The sequence below is a fragment of the Mobula hypostoma genome, chromosome 13 (genome assembly GCF_963921235.1).
Source record: "Mobula hypostoma chromosome 13, sMobHyp1.1, whole genome shotgun sequence".
NCBI lineage: Eukaryota > Metazoa > Chordata > Chondrichthyes > Myliobatiformes > Myliobatidae > Mobula > Mobula hypostoma.
This window is the reverse complement of record NC_086109.1, coordinates 86,420,021-86,439,786: the sequence shown is the minus strand read 5'-3', so window position 1 is coordinate 86,439,786 and position 19,766 is coordinate 86,420,021. Positions and strand designations below refer to the sequence as shown.

Below are 19,766 nucleotides of genomic sequence, written 5' to 3'. Positions count from 1 at the left end.
AAATTCTTATTTCTGCTTTCAGTCCTTTTCAATGTCTTGTCCATCCCTGGCTCCACGATCTCCTCTAGCCCTCTGAGGTATCACAGCTGCTTTATTTCTGGTCTCTCTGACATTTAGTCTATTTTAGTTCCATTGGTGGGCATGCCTTCAAGTGCCAAGGCCTGGATCCCTGCCACATGTTTACCTCACTCTCATTAAAATCCTCCTTAAACACTACCTTTCAGCAAATCTTTAATCATCCACTGTAGTAGTTACGTTCTGATTAGTGTCTCACCTGTCATTGTTAAAGGCTCTATACAAATGCATGTTTTTGTTGTTGAATCCTAAGTCAGCCCGCAGGGTGCAAGGTTATAGATTGTTGCTTACAGTGTGATAATACTTAGCTTTCACAGTTTTTCCCTTGAAGTATGGGAATAAATTACAGAGAAAGCGAGGCTGTTTGATGTGAATTCGTTGCACAGTAGCGTAGTGGTTAGCACAACGCTCTACCAGCGACACGGGTTCAATTCTCACCGCTGGAGATGCTAGGCAACCCGGTTTGAAGGGCCAGGAGGGCCTATTCTGTGCTGTATCTCAATAAATAATTCAATTGTTATCATTTTCCTGCAGGTTTATTAAGAGTTACAAGAAGTTTGGTGCTCCTCTTGAAAGGTGAGGTTTCTTTCTGAAGAACCCTGAGCCCTTTTAATTCATCCTCTTCCTCCTCCAAAGTTTTAGCCACATCATTGCCTGACTATTACATCTACACCTTACTTTCCTTCTGATTTTGTCCCGGAGGCATGCTGGCTCTTTGCAGTGGGCAAGAATCTCACCAGACGCAGCTACCCTGCAGCACCAACGTTTTGCTACAGATGGCCAGTGTGTCAAGCAGCATCTGTGGAGGCTGAAGGATACATCTACATATTACTCACACACTTTTAACTTCTGGATCTCCTATCCACTCCCCCCCAGCTGCTTCTAACCTTTCAACATCTCTCCCTTTATTCTGCTTACCACCTTCCTTATTGGATTCCATGTCAGAAATATCTTGCGTCTCCGCTTAACGCCTTCCGGTCTGTGTCCCTACCATGTGGCACGGTACCGTAGCGGCTACCTTACTGCTTGCCGGTACCCGCGATCGGGATTCAATTCCCACTGCTGCATGTAAGGACTTTGTACGTTCTCCCCATCACCCCGTGGGTTTCCTCCGGGTGCTCTGGTTTCCTCCCACATTCCAAAAAGACGTGCGGGTTATGCTGAGTGAGTTCTGGGCATGCTCGGTTGGTGCAGGGAGCGTGGCGATGCTGCTGGGCTGCCCTCAGCCCTGACCATGTTGGCCGCTGATGCACAACAAAGATTTTCACAGGGCCATTTGATGTACATGTGACGTACAGTGCTAATCTTTAACTTTAAAACTACCTCTGCTATGCCACCCAGCTCCATCTTTCCCCTCTCTCCTTACCTTTTAATAGATAGCACCCACCAGCCACTGTCTCCCATCTCTACCCCGCACCTGGCTCCATCTGCTCTTCAACACCCCTTCCTCACCCGGTTCTACCTATCGTCAGCCAGCTCAGCCTTGCCCCTGCCCTTCCCTCTTTGTACCGCCTGTCTCCCCATATACTCTCAGTCCTGACGCAAGGCCTTGACCTGATATGTCGACCCTCCCTCTGCCCCCGTAGATCGTGCTTGACCTGCTGAGTTCCTTCAGCAGTTAGTTGTGCTGAAAATGTTGACTGAGAGATCTGTTGCAGTCAATCTTAATACTATCCTAATGACCATGAAGGTTCGGCCAGGCAGAGACTGGAGGACAGCTGTTTGGCTGAATGTATACTTGGCACTGACTGGACACAGTCTGGGTACACAGGACAACAACTGTTTTCGGAAGTGCTTCCTCAGAATTTTTTTTTGGTTTATCATAGACTGCTTAAAGCTGAACACAAAATATAATTTCTGACTACTTGTATCATGTGGGAAGTTGGAGAAACAAGTAATTAACTTTTATTGAATATAATGCAGTTAGTTGCATAATGGTGCGGATGCTTTACAATATTCAACTAAGCTAAAAATGTTCTGATGATTTTCGTTTGTACTCAGTGTTTGAAGCTTTTTGCTGAAGTGTCCAACAATAATCAGCCAGTATTGATGGATTCCAGTTGCCCTGATACTGTTTCTCCATGAGTGCAACGTCCTGGTGTAAGCTTTCACTATGCTCATCATTGACAGTGCCAGGATTTGCAGGGAAGAATTCTAAATGGGAATGCAGAAAATTGAATCTTTAGTAACATGTTTCGCTTCATGGTTTTGTGGGCTTGAAGCATGTTGTCAACCAGCTGCACATAGTTTGATGCTCCGTAGTTGCCAAGAAAATTTTCAGCAACATCCTGGAATGCCTTCCCTGCGATTTTCTCTGTTCCCACTGGAAGTTCTTCGAATAGCCTGTCATTGATGACCTGTTTGTTTTGTGGATCAACCAAAATGCCTTCCTTAATCTTGGCATCAGTTATTTTGACTTGAACTATGAATTGAAATAACAAATATAAGCTTTTTTTAAAAAAAGTGGTGCATTCTAGAGAAATTTCATGGTGATTTTCATGAACAGCAGCTTAAAATCCATGAAATACACTCAGAAGTATTCAGGAAGCAAAAATCTTTGTTGTCCAGTGGTATCAGACGTGGATGGTAGGGGTATGGAGGGCTGTGGTCCCAGTGCAGGCTGATGTGAGTAGGCAGCTTAAATGGTTTGGCATAGATTAGATAGGCCAAAGGGCCTGTTTCTGTACTGTACTTGTCTATGACTTTGATGTTAGTAGCACTTTGGTCTTTCTACCTCAAATGTATGTGTTGGTTCCACCAGTTAAGACGTTATTGAGGGAGTGATCTGTTTTCTAAAATGCATTAAAATGTATTTGAATGTTTCTGTTGTTAAAAACTAATGAAGATGTTCCCTTTTGCTGTGTTCTAGGCTCGAGGGTATAGCACGTGACGCTGAGCTTGTGGACAAGTCCATTGCAGACCTGCAGCGGCTGGGTGAACTCATACACAACAGCTGTGTGATGGCTCTCAAGGAGTTTGAGGAACAGCTGAAGGAGAATCCAGGCCTGGAGGGTTAGTTCCGGAACCTGGGCTCTCATCGCCCGTCCTTGTTTGCCTCTGCTTCCCTTGGCCCCACGGTCCTAACCTCCGACGCTGGTGCTGTGAGGGCTGAGGGACCCCGGTGGGGATCCACCGACTGCAGGGCTGTCATGGTGGCCCAGCTGCCTCAGGGCTTCAGCGACCCAGGTTCCATCCTGGCTGCTCTGAGTTCAAACCTGAAATTAGGATAAGTACATGGATGGGAGGAGTATGGGGGGCTATGGTCCAGGTGCAGACTGATAGGACTGGGCAGAATAATGGTTTAGCACAAACCGAAGGGCCTGTTTCTGCACTGTAGCGATCCTTCCCTCTATCCTTTACTCAGAAGCTACAATACAAAGTATGACACCGACAAGTGTACTCACACCTCACCCAAAACGGTTGATAGGTCTTGAGTAGACTGAAAGAGCAACTCCACTGCAGCATCAGATCATCAGTCATCAAATGCCTGTTATGCTGCTGGCATTTAGGGCAGCAGTGAAGATCCTCCATCTCTCTCTGAGCTCAGTCATTTTCTTTATTGTGCCCCAGTTGTGGTTCAGGGTCTTGATCTTGGCCGTGGTCAGGGCTTCCTTCATCGTGCAGTAGCTTGCTCTGGGTTTTCACTACTGTTGGTTAAGTAGATCCCGGTGGAGACTCGAATACCGTTGCACACAGATGTAGGATTCTCCATTGCTGTTTCCGTAACACAATGTGTTTGGAGCAGTCAGGGTTGTTAGCTCTGAGCTGAACCCTCTCCCACCACCGCCTCCCCCCCCAAACCTGGAGGGCTGGTGGATTACTTTTAGTCTGGCCTAAACCCTATGACCTGTTTGGCATGGGTGACCCTACCGAGAATCAAAGCATAAAGCCCTGACTCCAGCCAATGTAGCTCTGTGGGTCGCTGAGACACGTGAGCCTCCAAACCCGATGGCAACGTTGTGATCCTCTGGGAGGACTGCAGCATAGAATAGGAGCAGAATAAGGCCATTCGTTCCATCGAGTGTGCTCTGCTATGCCATCATGGTTGATTTATTATCCGTTTCAACTCAATTCTCCTGACTTCTCCTTGCAACCTTTGATGCCCTCACTAATCAAGAATCCATCAGTCTCCACTTTAAATATACCCAATGACTTGGCCTCCACAGGCAATGAATTCCACAGATTCACCACCCTCTGGCTAAAGAAATTCCTTTGCTTCTCTGTTCTAGAGAGTTGTCTGTGTATTCTGAGGCTGTGCCCTGTGATCCTAGGCTCATCCGATCTATCTAGGCCTTTCAATATGTGATATATTTCAGTGAGATCTCTCCCTTCCCCACTCTGATTCAAAGATTCAAGATTCAAAGATTCAAAAAACTTTATTGTCATTCTAACCATACATCAGCTCTGCAGGGCAGAATGAGACAGCGTTCCTCAGGGGCAGTGCAATCATAACATAACAAACACAACACTAAATAATAAACATAACAATAAATAGTAAAACACAACAGCCACATGTCAGTTAAATCAGTTATAAGTGTCCAGTGCAAGTTAAAAGTGTCCAAAGCAGAGTCAGGTGGAGCAGCTATTTAGCAGTCTGACTGCTTGTGGGATGTCCCCAGAGCCACCAAAAGCTCCTGATATGTTAACCCTTTCATTTCTATGAATCTCCTCTGGAGCCTCCTGAATGGCAGCACATCCTCTCTTAGATAAAGGGTCCAAAACTGCTCACAATAACTTGAATGTGGTCTGACCAGTGCCTTATAAAGTCTCGGCTTTGCAGGGTGAACTCCCACAGTTGTTACTCTGTCAACCGCTCCTCTCACCGTTTCTCCCACTCTCTTTCAGGGAAGGGTCCAGGTAAGAAGAGGGGTCCGACCATCAAGATTTCAGGTGTCCAGGTCAACGTTAAGTCAATTCTGATCCACGAGGATGAATTTGAGGCTCTTCATAAAGCCATTCCCCTTGACCCTGAGGAAAGAAAAAAGTGAGTTAACTAGTTTGTGATTGAGATGGTAATAAATTGAGGCATTTATTTTTCTGTGAATACATTTCCCATGGTACCACTGCCAATTAGATGAAACGTAATTAAGGGAGAATCATTACCGAATGGTGTGCATAACGTATTAGCTCACTGCTGTGTTGAATAGCCGTCACTTTAAAATGCCGGTAAACAGGTACAACTAGTTTTGCTTAGATTCCAAATGAATTTTTTTTACAATGTTGTACAGTACTTTTGAGGGGAGACCACTGGGAAGACCATAAGACATAGGACACGGAGGCAAATTTTTGCAGAGGTACCTGGGGAGTGTTCTAACTGGCTGCATCACTGTCTGGTGGGGTGAGTGTGGTGGGGAGGTGGACTACTGCACAGGCTCGAAGTAAGCTTCAGAGAGTTGTAAGTTTAGTCAGCTCCATCATTGGCACAATTCTCCACAGTATCCAGGTCATCTTCAAGAAGTGGTGCCTCGAAGAAGGCAGCATCAATCACTAAGGTCTCCCATCACCAAGGTCATGCCTTGTTCTCATTGGTACCATCAGGAAGGAGGTACAGAAGCCTGAAGGCACACACGCAAAGATTCAGGAACAGCTTCTTCCCCTCTGCCATCCGATTTCTGAATGGACATTGAACCCATCAACACTACCTCACTACTTTTTTATTTCTATTTTTTACACTGCCTATTTAATTTAACTGTCTATATATACATTATATTTATATATCTATATATATATACACAAACTTACTATAATTAATATTTTTACTGTTGCTATGTATTGCCGCAGATATTAAACCTGATTCTGATAATGATAGGTAAGCGTGACAGAACTGAAACGTGGTACTGAATTTATATTCAATAGTGAAGCAAAAACCCGCAGTTGCTGGAAATCTGAAGCAGAAAAAAATGCCAGAGATTTGCAGCAGGTCTTGGCAGCACAGTGGTTAGTACAGCCCTTTACAGAACCAGCGACCCGGGTTCAATTCCCACCTCTGCCTGTAAGAAATTTGTACGTTCTCCCTGTGACCATGTGGGTTTCCTCCCACAGTCCAAAGTTTTACAGGTTGGTATGTTAATTAGTCATTATAAATTGTCCCATGTTTAGGCTATGGTTAAACTGGGAGTTGCTGGCTGGCCCAGCTCGATGAGCTGAAGGGCCTATTCCGTGCTGTAATGCAATAAGTAAACATATAAACGAAAGATCAGCAAGAAACAGAATTAATGTTCCAAGTGAATGGGCTTGCAATAGATCTGCAAAAAACTGAGTCGTAGTGAAAGCTCGTTGTTGGTATTACGTAGTGGCAGGTCCACACAGTTAATTTGGGCATTGTTTTAGCTTTATTTTTATTTGGTGGTGTAGTGGCGTCCACATCGGACTTTGGGTGGGGAGTGGTCCCAGATTCAAATCCAGCTGGCTCCTTGCCGGCCTTCCATCTGTGATGGGTTGAGTCTTGTAAAACAGACAAAACGCTAAAAGAAACAGCAAGGTTGCCGCCCGATGCACCAAAGGCTGCAGGAGGAACTTTACCTTTTTACCTTTAACTTCATACCTAGTTCGGGAAGGACCTGGGAATTCTATTGTATTTTATGTTGTCAGAAGAGCTTTACAGCCAGTGAGATTCTCTTGTAGGAGACACTGCAGCCAAAACTGATGCTGTTAATCTTGGGGTACTGTCCAAGTGATGAGAATGATCCAGTGTCCCTTCACTGCAATGTGTGCAGTGACCACCAACCTCAAGTAAGTGTGCTTGAGGACCAGTTTGGGATATTGTCCTGATACTGTTATTAGTCCTAGAACGTAGGCCGGTGGGTGCTGGTGTGGCATTGGACTTTGAGGTGAATGGTCCTGTGTTCTAATCCAGCCTGTTCCTTGCATGCTTTCCAACTGTGCTGGGTTAAGCATTGAACTAGCAACTCGGTCTCAAAAACATTCAAATATTATGGAAGTGTTAACAATGCCACCTGATGTGTCACAAGGCACGAAAAGGAACAACGATATAGAGCAGTACCACACAGTACAGGCCCAGAATGTTGTGTCAAGTCATTTGCACGGTACTGTAGTAATTTAATGTATTGTACTGCACTATTGCTGCAAAAAAAATGCAAAGATCATGACATATATGAGTGATGATAAATTTGATTCTGCTGTGGGTTTCTATTGTGGATCGAGAGTGGGAAGGAGGCAGGGAGAGGGGAATCATGATTAGGAAAAGGGGAAAAGGAACAGGAAGCACTGGAGAGACATTATGTAATGATCAATAAATGAACTGTTTGGAATCAAATGACCCAAAACACTCCTGTGGCACTCCACCCTTGCCATTCCCAATATCCTTTGCTCCCACTAGATTTAGAAACTCGCTATCCACTTCATGTTGACAAATACGGTACTGTGCAAAAGTTTTGGGCATCCTAGCTGTATGTATGTGCCTAAGTCTGAAGATCACTGTCACATGACTGATTTATTCTGGCTGCAACTCATCATCTTTTTCTGTTCCTCAATCTATCAAATGTTTCTCTGCCTCTACTATAAATGCTTCCAATTACCCAGCTTCCACCACCTACCAGGGCAGAAAACTCCACACAGGTCCAGCAGTCTGAGGAATTTCTACATTATGTCAAAACTTCTCAACATCTACCCTGTCAACCTCTTTAAGATCTCAACAATAAAGACACCTCTCATTCTTCTAAATTCTAACAAATACAGACTCAAACTGTTCCATTTTTCTTGGTAGGACAACCTTGTCTTCTCAACCATTAGCCTGATGAATCTCCTTTTTACTGCCTCCAGCGTTACTATGTTTTTTACTAGGTAAGGGAAACAAAAGCGTACACAGTATTCCAGATGAAACTTGTCAAACAAGCTATACAACTGCATAAAACTTCCCTATTTTTAAACTCCTTTGTAGTGACCCTCCAAAAGGATCACAGCCTTGTTGTAGGGTTTGGAGGCTTGCATGCCTCAAAGATCCAGAGGGCTATGTTGGCTGGAGTTCAGGGCCTTGTGCTTTGGCTCTTGGTAGGGTTACCCACGCCAAACAGGTCAAAGGGTAGAGGCCCGTCTAAGAATGGTCCACCAGTCCTCCAGGTTTGGCAGTTCAGCTCAGAGCTAACAATCCTGACTGGTCGAGAAAAAACTATTACAGAAACAGCAATAAAGAAACCTTTATTGCTGCCCTAAATGCCCTAACTGCTCCTTTGTAATGAAGAGTAAAATGCTGTTTGCCTTCGTATCTATTGTTTGGACCTGCTTGCCATCCTTTATGTGACTGATGGACTAGAGCACCTAAATCTCTCTGTGCTTCACTTTCACTCACTTGCAGTCCTCCTCCATTTAGACAATGGGGCGGTCTCATTCCAGCGACATCCCATCACAGCTGTTAGAGCTGATGGCCCATGCTCGAGGTTTGCACAAGGGGAGCTATGGAGGTGCCAGTGTTCAGAATGAGAATATTATGGCTGCCTTGTATGATGTGAAATTTGTTGCTTGCAGCAGCAGTAGAGTGCAGAGATGTAAAATGACTATAAGTTATATCATAAACTGTGCAAGCTGAAAATGGATAATGAGGTAATGTTCATGGGGGCTCACGGACTGTTCAGAGAGGAAGAAGCTATTCCTATCACTGAGTGTGGGTCTTCGGGCTCCTCCTCCCTGATGGTAGTAACTAGAAGAGGACATATCCTGGTCAGTGACTAACACAGTTGTCCGTGGATTCTAAGACAAAGGCATTCAGGGTGAATGCTTTCGAGAGCCTCTCAGCCCACAGGGATACAGCTGGATCTTCATTAGCCAATGCCCTCCTGATTTGTGACAGCACAGTTAGAATAATGCTTTACAGCGCCAGCAAGGGGCTAATACTGTGCAGTATCTCCAAATAAACATGGGTGTGTGGAATATCCCACAACTTGAATCGAACCAGTGAATTGTAGTTCTTTGCAGTCAGTGCGCTGTTAACATCGAGGTCAGCTTTGTGCGTTATCTCGTATACGTTCTCTGCTTTACACGCTGTTCCTGCTACGTAGGTATCGCTTGCCCTGTCACGCGAAGGCTGTGCACTTCGACACAGATTGGGGTGTGGAGGAGGATTCCAATTTGCTGATAGGGATCTATGAGTGTGGTTATAGCAACTGGGAGCAGATAAAAATGGACCCTGATCTGCAGCTTACCAATAAGGTAGGCCATTCAATGTTCCAATCATTTAGGAAGCAAGCCAATTAACCATTTGTTCCTCAATGGTGGTTCCTCCTTTGAGGTAGATTTCTTGGAGAACTCTATGATGTGATAGGTTCCTATGCAAAACGCATTGAAGTCCAGCCTTATTGTGGAGTAATTCTGTCCTGTGTTCTGCTAGGGTTCTGCGTGCAGTAAGTTTGGGCAGATTGATGAGGGTGGGCTCTTACCCCGAGAGGCTGTGTGATGTGGAACACGGTCACACATTGAAAGGGGGTACTTGGCCGTCCCAGATTGTGGAGAAGGGTTTATCCAACATCTAATGGGAGTGTGGGTTGGAAAGGGTGGTTGCTTATTGCTAAAGACTGAAATATGAAAATGTTCCACTCTCCAGCAGCAACTGCCCCTGTTGATGTGTGGAGTGTGATAAGGGAGGGATTGTTCCCCTTCTGCCTTCTCACACTGGTGGCTGATGGGTGAGCTTCCTCTGCTGCCTCCTTCAGTCTTGTCGCTCGGGTGCCCACACCATTGTTACCTCACTGTCTTCACACAGGAGAACAGTTGTGCTCAGAACGTGGGAGGAGACTTGGTTATGTGTGTGTATATATCTGTTACGGTGAATGCAAGTGTGTGTGTGTATATGTGTGCTCGGTGAGTGCACGTATGTTTTTACAAGTGCTGGGTGATTGTAAGTGTGTGTGTGTGTGTGTGTGTGTCTGCTGGGTGAGTGCAAGGGTGTGTGTTTACTGGATGAGAGTGTGTGTGTGTGCGGTGAGTGTGTTTATATGAATGAGTGTATGCATGAGTGCCGGTGTGTGTATATGTGAGTGTGTGTATATATGTGCTGAGTGTACACACATTTGAGTGCGAGTGTGTGTGTGTGTACTGGGTGAGTGCAAGTGTGTGTGTATAAGTGTGTGCTGGGTAAGTGTGAGTGTATGAGTACTGGATAAGTGCGAGAGTGTGTGCTGGGTGAGTACGGGTGTGTGTGTGAAAATGTGTGCTGGGTGAGTGCAAGTGTGTGTGCTGGGTAAGTGTGAGTGTATGAGTACTGGATAAGTGCGAGTGTGTGTGCTGGGTGAGTACGAGTGTGTGTGTGCAGGGTGTGTGAAAGTGTGTACTGGGTGAGTGCGAGTGTGCGTGTGTATAAGTGTGTGCTGGGTAAGTGTGAGTGTATGAGTACTGGATAAGTGCGAGTGTGTGTGCTGGGTGAGTACGAGTGGTGTGTGTAAGTGTGCTGGGTGAGTGCAAGCGTGAGTGTGTGTAAGTGTGTACTGGGTGAGTGTGTGTAAGTGTGTACTGGGTGAGTGTGTGTGTAAGTGTGTACTGGGTGAGTGTGTGTAAGTGTGTGCTGGGTGAGTATGAGTGGTGTGTGTCAGTGTGCTGGGTGAGTGCAAGTGTGTGTGTGTGTAAGTGTGTACTGGGTGAGTGCAAGTGTGTGTGTGTGTACTGGGTGAGTGCGAGTTTGTGTGTACTGCGTGACTGAGTGTGTATGAATGAGTGCATGTGTGTGTGTGTGTATATATGCTGAATGTACACATGTGAGTGCAAGAGCATGTGTACATGTGTATTGCATGTGCCCATGCACACCATTGTGATTGAAGGGCTGAATCCCACTACATTGGTGGTTTCATACTAGGAAATGTCATTCAGTGTTGACTACTGGTTTAGTATCTTACAGAAATGCATCAAAAAGCATTGTTGTTTGAAACCTAGTGTAGTCCCCTATTATTTTACCATTAACATCTTGGTCCATTTGCCAGGAGGCTAACACTGAAACCAGACATTGGGGAATAAAGGTAGTGTCTCAGAAGCTGTAGGCATCGGGTTAAAATGCTATGGGCTCAGAGCCTGAAACACGTGGTATTATTAAGGAGGTTCTATGCGCTGTTTAATTTTGCTCCACACAGTATTTTGACCACCGGTGCTATCTCTCCCCTTCAGATTCTTCCAGATGATCCAGATCGGAAGCCACAGGCCAAGCATCTCCAGTCACGAGCCGACTACCTAATCAGGCTGCTGAAGAAGGACATGATCAAGAAGGCTGGGCTGAAGCAGGAAGAGGAGGTCAGTTTTAAGAGTTTCTGGTGAGACCTGGGGTAGGAGAGGCAGAAAGCAGAGCCAGAGAGGCAGAAGGGGAAAATGGAAATCGGGGAGTTGGTTAGACAGGGTGATGTGATGAAATCAATGGACTCTTGGATCCAGGAGGAGGACTGGGCAAGAAAGGTTAAAAGGTTTATTCATCACATGTCCTCTGAATCGTACAGTGAAATGCAGCATTTGCTTTGAGGATTTGCTGGGGGCAGCACACAAGTGCTGTCGTTCTTCTGGCCCCAGCAGAGCATGCCCACAATTTACTCATCCTGACTCGTACATCCTGAAATGTGGGAGGAAACCAGAGCACCCAGAGGAAACCCACACAGTCACGGGGCCAGTGTACAAACAATGGTGGGAATTGAATGCCCAATCTCACAGCTGGCACGCTAAAGTTTTATGCTAAACACTGCACAAAGATGTGGAGCAGAGGACAGAATCAGGTTTGTTATCACTAACATAACGTTGTGAAATCTGTGTTGTGGCAACAGTACAGTGCAAGACATAAAATATCACTCTAAATTACAATAAAGCGACAGAGTGAGCAGAAGGGGAATAGTGAGGTAGTTTATTTGTTTATTTATCGAGATACAGCGGGAATAGGCCCTTTCGGCCCTTCGAGCTGCACAGTCCAGCAATCCCTCAATTTAACCCTAGCCAAATCATTGAACAATTTGCAATGACTAATTAACCTACCAACCGGTACGTCTGGATTATGGGAGGAAACCAGAGCACCCGGAGAAAACCCACACGGTCATGGGGAGAATGTACAGACTCCTTGCGGACAGTGGCAGGAATTGAACCCGGGTCACTGGTACAGTATTACGCTGCTGTTCGTGAACCATTCAGAAATCTGATGGCAGAGGGGGAGACGCTGTTCCTAAAATATTGAGTATGGGTCTCCGGACCCCTGTATCTCCTCCCCGATGGTAGCAACGAGAAGAGGCCATCCTGGATGGTGAGGGATGCGTCGCAATGTTGATTAACGTACGTAGAATGCTAAAGGAACTCAGCGAGCCAGGCAGCCACTGTGGAAAGCAATAAACGTTTGGGCCAATACCCTTGGCATCAGGACTGGAAAGAAGGGGCAGAAGCTAGAATTAATATGAGGGTAGGAGGTGAAGGAGTACAGGCTGGCAGGCGATAGGTGGGTGATAATCTTTTCTTCTCCCTTCATCCCCTTGCCCCGGTCACATTCCCCTTCACCTGGTCTCATCTATCACCTGCCTGCTTCCCCTCCCCCCCCCCACCTTATTCTGGCTTCTTCCCCCTTCCTTTCCAGTCTTCTCAATCGTGCTCCACAAGGTGGACCTCTTCAGCAAGACTCCTGAGACATTGTCTGCCTTTTCCCAAGTTTCTCCTGTCCGTGACACAGCAGTGGGTTCAGTTGTGTTGGGCATCCATCTCCCAACACGTGAGCTGGCAGGCAGTGGGCAAGGCTGAGGTGGAACTGTGGCACCTTTGTTAACCTGCACCATCTGTAACTGTTTCTCTTTGTCGAATAGTCTAAACCAAAGAAGCGGAAACCGCGAGTGAAGAAGGAGAACAAGGCTCCCAGACTGAAGGATGAGAGTGGTAACGACATCTCCTCCCCTCGCCTGTCTGACAATGCTTCGGAGGAGGATGGTGAGCTAAAGGTGAGTATTGGGCCTTTCCAGCTTTCTTTTCAAGTTGGCACTGCTGACCACGTTCACCCACACTGGGGAACAGCTTTTCCTTCCTCTTTCATGAATTAAATTTACAACAAAATCTGTTTCAGTTCAATCCTGCCATTGCCCGCATCTGATTATTGCGGTTTTCCTCTCTGCATTTGAGTTAGGAAGGTCGGTGTTTCTGTTGCCTTTTGTTTGAGTGAAAGCATTGAAAGGATGCAGTCTGGACTGGAGAGTGTATGTCTGATGAGGATAGCTTAAGTGAGCTAGGGCTCTTTTTTTGCAAAAGAGGATGAGAGGAGACCTGATAGAGGTGATCAAGATAGTCAAAGATAAAATGGACAGTCAGAGCCTTTATCCCAGGGTGGAAATAGCTGATACGAGAGGGCATAATTTTAAGCTGATTGGAGGAAGGTATTAGGAGTTGTCAGAGGTGTTTCTTTTACACAGAGAGTAGTGGGTGCGTGGAATGTGCTGCCAGGGGTGATGATAGAGGCAGATACATTAGGGACATTTAGGAAACTCTTGGATTGGCACATGGATGAAAGAAAATTGGAGGGCAATGTGGAAAGGAAGAGTTAGATTGATCTTAGAGTAGGTTAAAAGGTCGGCATAACATTGTGGGCTGAAGGGCCTGTATTGTGCTGTTCTATGTTCTAGATGCCTCACTGCAATTAGTGAAACCACACCAGGAATACTGTCTTCTAGGTAAGGGGAGATTTACGAGTGACGGGGGAAGTGGGTTATAGGTTCTCCTGACATCTGGGGATTAGAGAGGTAGGGGATTTGAGTTGTGATTAGCACACTGGGTCTTTATAAGAGTGAGATCGGATTGCTTTGAAACATACAAAATTCATTTTGGGTTTCACAGGGTGGGCATGGTGACATTTCCCCCGACCAGGACGTTGAGATCCAGGTGTTGCAGCCTCATGAGAAAGGGTTGGTCTTTGGGACTGAGATTAGAAATTCCTTCGTCCTGAAGTAGTACATCCTTTGGAATTCTCCATCAAGGAGCTTGGTGAAGCTGCAGTCACCGAGTTGAATAATGAAAGCAATGGATTTCTGGCTGTTAAGGGAATGGGCACGGTAGCTGTTAATACAGGGAAGGTGGAGTTAGTACAGAAAATGTGACTGTTGTGATGATCAGCTATGATCTTATAGAAAGGCAGAGAAGCTTTTTGTTGGGGCTTGCATTGTTAAAACGATTACATTTTGGGTCATTTGCCTTTCATTGATGCTGCTTTCCCTCTCACATTATTCCCAATACTTTTATTAGATCCCTCCAGCACTTCCAAGCCTAGATCTGTTCTCTCAAAATACCAGTCTGAATATCCCCTTTCTTTGTAGAGTTGTTTGCTGAGCCTGGAGGTTAGATCGCATCACTGTCCCCCGATGATGTCATCTCGACTGGTGACGAATGTTTGTAACCTAACCTCCAGGCTTGATGAACAACCCTACAAAGAAGCAGCCAACCCGAGCTCAAGATTGGGACATCACATACAAGGCCAGCAATTATTGCACATCCTCACTTGACTTTAAAAGGTGGTGAATCACCCTGTTGGGTGATGGTTGCTGATATAGCCACTGTGTTTCCATAGTGATGTTACCTAAAATATGAAATCAGAAATATGTCTGTAGTCCAATGCCATTGAATCCCACAGCTCGAAGGGGAACCATTGGCCTATTGTAGGTATGTCATCATTATTCCATTCTAACTGTGTGGTTATTGGCTCATTGTAGCTGCGTCGTCATTCACCTATTGCACCCGCGCCCCCATTGGTCCGTTGCACCCGCGCCCCCATTGGTCCGTTGCACCCGCGCCCCCATTGGCCCGTTGCACCCGCGCCCCCATTGGCCCGTTGCACCCGCGCCCCCATTGGCCCGTTGCACCCGCGCCCCCATTGGCCCGTTGCACCCGCGCCCCCATTGGCCCGTTGCACCCGCGCCCCCATTGGCCCGTTGCACCCGCGCCCCCATTGGCCCGTTGCACCCGCGCCCCCATTGGCCCGTTGCACCCGCGCCCCCATTGGCCCGTTGCACCCGTGCCCCCATTGGCCCGTTGCAGCTGTGTCCTCATTGGCCCGTTGCACCCGCTGCCCCATTGCACCCGCGCTCCCATTGGCCCGTTGCACCTGGGCCCTGATTGACCCATTGCACCTGCTGCCCCATTGCACCGAAGCCCTCATTGGCCCATTGGCCCTGCTTCCCCTTTTGTCTATTACAGCTGTTTCCCCATTGTTCCATTGCACCCAGGTCCACATTTGCCCGTTACAGTTGCATCAACTCTTGGACAGAGCTATCTAATTAGCCACACTACTATTACTTCCCTGTTGCTCTCTTAAGGGTTTGTCCTTTTTTTTTAATCCAATTTCAATTCAACGGCTTCCTCTACCCTTTCAGCCAGCGACTTTCAGATTTATACTGAGTCATTGCATTAAGGCACTTCTGATGGAGGTGAAGCTGTGCTGAGATGAATCAGCGTAGGTTTCTTAACCAGGTCTGGTTTTAATTTTTGGTGTTGGTTGCTTCCCCTTCAGGATGGCGGTTTGGACCAAACTCCAATGAAGAAAAAGCTGAAGAAGAAGGACAACAAAGAGAACAAGGAAAAGGGTGACGTGAAGAAGGAAAAGGATGGGCAGAAAGGGAAAAAGAAGACCAAGACCAAGAAGGAGAAGGTATTGGAAATGCTGACCTGTGATAGTTTAGAGTAAATGAGGGGCATTTGTTTGTCAGGTTCCTTTCCAATGCCAGGGAACCCCGTCTGCTCTACATTTGGGGACGTACTTTTCCAGTGTTGGAGATGCTGTGAAGAGAGTCTGTTGTTGGTTCATTGGAACACAATTCCAAGTGTTGAGTCCATGGTGACTTGCGCATGCTAGTTACAGACATTGTTGTGTGGGCACGTGGCCAAGTGGTTAAGGCATTTGACTAGTGATCTGAAGGTCGTGAGTTCGAGCCCCAGCCGAGGCAGCGTGTTGTGTCCTTGAGTAAGGCACTTAACCACACAGTGCTCTGTGACAACACCAGTGCCAAGCTGTATCGGCCCTTGTCCTTCCCTTGGACAACAGTGGTATCGTGGAGAGGGGAGACTCAGCATGGGCAACTGCTGGTCTTCCATACAACCTTGCCCAGACCTGCGCCCTGGAGAGTGAAGACTTTCCAGGCACAGATCCATGGTCTCATAAGAGTAACGGATGCCCTTATGGTCTGTTGGATCAATCTTATAACCAGAAAAGAATGATCATTCCAACATTCTTCCCCCTTCCATTCCACTTCGGATGAATGGTCTCAGCCCGAAACGTCGATGGTCTTTTCCACTCCACAGATGCTGCCTAACCTGCTGAGTTCCTCCAGCATTTTGTGTTGTTGCTGTGGATTTCCAGCATCTACAGAATCTCTTGTGTCTACGTTTTGACCGTCCCACTGCCAGATTGCTCCATGAGTGCTGGAAAAGCGGGGTGGACAATGAAAGCGAAGCCCCAACAGCCAAGCTGATTCCCCTGCCAAAGCTTAGTTCAAAGCCACTCTGGTAGAGGAGCTCAATGTGTCGAGCAACATCTGTGGGGAAGGATCAAGTCCTGACACGGGGCGTTGACCTGAAAAATCAATAATTCACCTTCCCCGCCCCCCCCCCCACCCTACCTCTCAAACAGATGCTGGTTGATCCACTGAGTTACACCAACACATCGTTTGTTGCTCTGGATTATGTTTGCAGTAACTCTCACCCATTTTGCAGAGCACCTGCTCATTTGGTGTCCTTTGCCAGAGATGGAAGTTCAGGAGAGTTTCAGGGTGATTCCGTGCGGAGGGTGAACAGCTTTGGGACGGCTTTACTTGTTTGTCAAAGAAGTAAACTCTGAAGTGGTAAAGCTTCCAACTAGCTATGTCGGGTAGCTGGCTGGTTTTACTTGGTGGTTTTGTTCATTTAAGGAAGGTCAAATGTTTGATACCAGAGGGCATGCTTTTCGTGTACAGGAGATAAGTTGAAAAGGAGTGTATGGGGTAAGATTGTTTTTACACAGAGAGCTGTGTGTGTCTGGAAGCTGCTGCCAGGGATGGGCATGGAGGCAGATAAGATACTGGTGTTTAAGAGGCTCTTAAATAGGGACTTAAATAAGCAGTAAATTGGTTTATTATTGTCACATAAACTGAGCTACAGTGAGAAACATTGTTTTGTACGCCATTCATACAGAGCAATCCGTTACCATCACGCACTGAGTTAGTACAAGGCTAAACAATAACAGAATGCAGAATAAAGTGTTACTGCTACAGAGAAAGTGCTCTGCTGGCAGGCAATGAGGTGGAAGACTTTCATGCCGTAGACAGAGGTGAAGAGTCTCTGTTCTCGTTCTAGGGAATCATTCAGTAATCCACGACAGCCGGGCAGAAGCTTTCCTTGAGCCTGGCGGTATCTGTTGCAGGCATTTGTTTTTGCCTTTGGCCCCTTGAGAGCTGAAGAAGAGGGAGTGTCTAGGGTGGGTAGGGTTTTCTAGCAATACGAGACCATAAGACATAGGAGCAGAATTAGGCCATTCAGCCTGTTGAGCCTGATCCGCCATTCAATCATGGCTGACTTATTTTCCCTCTTAACCAGATTCTCCTACTTTTCCCAGTGACCCTTGATGCCTTTACTAATCAAGAACCTATCAATCTCTGCTTTGATTTAATTATCTTGTCCCAACGCGGTGGGCTGAAGGGCTTGTCCCTGTGACTGGTATGTTACGTGTCAGCAGCTGGGAGCATCAACGAGGGAAGCTAAGCCGTCACTTTGGCTTGCCGACCTCTCTGAAGGAAACTGTTAGCGCTGTCTCTCCCTCCGGTCTCAAGTCTGCTGTGTGCCTCTGCAACTTCGCTGCGCCGTCCTCAGCGGTGAGCTCTGTCGTGGATCTTGGGCGCTATGGTAGCGTAGTAGTTCAACGCTTTTACGGCTCGGGCTGCATCCTTTGCATGAGGTCTCTGTATGCCCTCCCTGTGGAATGCGTGGGTCTCCCCCGGGTGTTCCGGTTTCCCCCGGGTGCTCCGGTTTCCTCCCACGGTACAAGGACATACCAGGTAGGTTAATTGGTCATTGTGAATTGTCCCGTGATTAGGTTGGGGTTAAATCGGGGTTGCTGGAAGGGCCTATACCACATTACATCACTAAATAAAATAAATTTTTCACTCTTCTTCCCACTAGATGAAATCAGACGCTAAAGACAAGGCTCGGAAGTCTGTTTCCAAGGGTCCAGTGCACATTACGGCAGGTAATGACCCGGTGCCAATTGGAGAGGAGGGCGAGGACGAACTGGACCAAGAGACCTTTAGCATTGTAAGTGACCACACCAGAGTGAATATCAACATACTCCTGCTTTTCAAATCTTCTGAAGGAAATGGGAAAAGAAGCTTACACAAATTAATCTATGTCTCTTTAATTTTTGTGAGTTTTGTGCTATTTAATTGGTGGGAAATGTTGGAAAATGGCATCTTTCTGTGGCATGATTCTAGAGCAGGGGAAGCTAAGTCACAAAGATCACCTGAGGAGGCTGAGACAGCCGATACCTTTGTTTCCCTGAATTAATTACAAAATGCTCTTCTCCCATCACCCCCACCCAACCTCGCAAACCTGCCCAGTGCAAGGAGAGAATGAGGCCGGTGAAGAAAGCCCTAAAGCAGTTAGACAAGCCGGAGGATGGACTTTCAGAGAAGGAGCAGCTACAGCACACTCGCAGCTGCCTGCTGAAGATCGGAGACCGGATCACTGACTGCCTGAAGACCTACACCGACTCCGAACACGTGAAGATCTGGAGGAGGTACGTTAGGCTACCCTTCTACCTCCTAAGACCCACTCCTCTGTGCTACTGGCTGAACCTCTTGGGGCTTATAACTTATTCAGGGATTGGTGTCATTTGCCATAGATAATTTACATGTCTTAGAAATCTGCTGAGGTGGGTTGGTCAGCTCACAACAGGCAGCAGAAAAAAGCAACATTGAACAATGATAAAGAATCATTTAAAAATAAAGTCACAGGTTAAAGTGCAGATGTGGAATAAAATGTGAATAAATACATAAATACCAGCGTGTATGTACAATTAAATAGCATTATAGGGGTGGCGCAGTTGTGTAGTGGTTAGCACAACACTTTGAAGTAGCAATAACCCGGGTTCAATTCCTACCGCTGCCTAAGAGGAATTTGTACATTTTCCCCGTGACCATGTAGCTTTCCTCCAGCCCTGGTTTCCTCCTACATACCAAAGACCTACCGGTTGGTAGGTTAATTAGTCATTGTAAGTTGTCCCGTGATTAGGCTGGGGTTAAACTAGTGTTGCTGGGCACCATGGCTCAAAAGGGCCAGAAGAGCCTACTTTGTGCTGTATATCAATAAATAAATAAATTATAAGAAGTGGTTTCAAGTGTTTACAGTGCAGTGACTGGACAAATAGGTTGAGGGGGAGGCGAACTAGAATGGTTGATCAGATAAACTGCCTGGGAGAAGCAACTTTTAAGATAGTTGGAAATTCTCCTTTTAATAGCCCTTTTGCACCTTCCAGAAGGGAGCTTTTGGAAAAAAACAGATTGCAAGGTGGGTTGTGTCTGCAATAAGACCATAAGATATAGGAGCAGAATTAGGCCATTCGGCCCATCAAGTTTGCTCTGCTGTTCCATCATGGCTGATGATTTTCACTCTCAGCCCCAATCTCCTGCCTTCTCCCCGTATCCCGTCATGTCCTGACCAATCAAGATTCTATCAACCTGTACCTTAAGTACATGTAAAGGCTTTTCCTCAACTGCTACCTGTTGTAACAA

At 46.5% G+C, this 19,766-nt stretch overlaps 1 protein-coding gene across 6 annotated transcripts in view; it reads left to right on the top strand.

The window, feature by feature from the left end:
* chd2 (chromodomain helicase DNA binding protein 2) overlaps window positions 1-19,766 on the top strand; it is a 132,250-nt gene that overhangs the window by 99,695 nt on the left and 12,789 nt on the right. For all 6 annotated transcript variants that reach the window (XM_063066115.1, XM_063066111.1, XM_063066114.1 and 3 more), the window contains 9 exons: window positions 610-651; window positions 2,945-3,087; window positions 4,921-5,059; window positions 9,090-9,240; window positions 11,182-11,304; window positions 12,837-12,968; window positions 15,521-15,658; window positions 18,160-18,291; window positions 18,594-18,772. In XM_063066115.1, coding sequence (XP_062922185.1) covers window positions 610-651; window positions 2,945-3,087; window positions 4,921-5,059; window positions 9,090-9,240; window positions 11,182-11,304; window positions 12,837-12,968; window positions 15,521-15,658; window positions 18,160-18,291; window positions 18,594-18,772 — 1,179 coding nt within the window. The remainder of the gene's footprint in view (window positions 1-609; window positions 652-2,944; window positions 3,088-4,920; window positions 5,060-9,089; window positions 9,241-11,181; window positions 11,305-12,836; window positions 12,969-15,520; window positions 15,659-18,159; window positions 18,292-18,593; window positions 18,773-19,766) is intronic.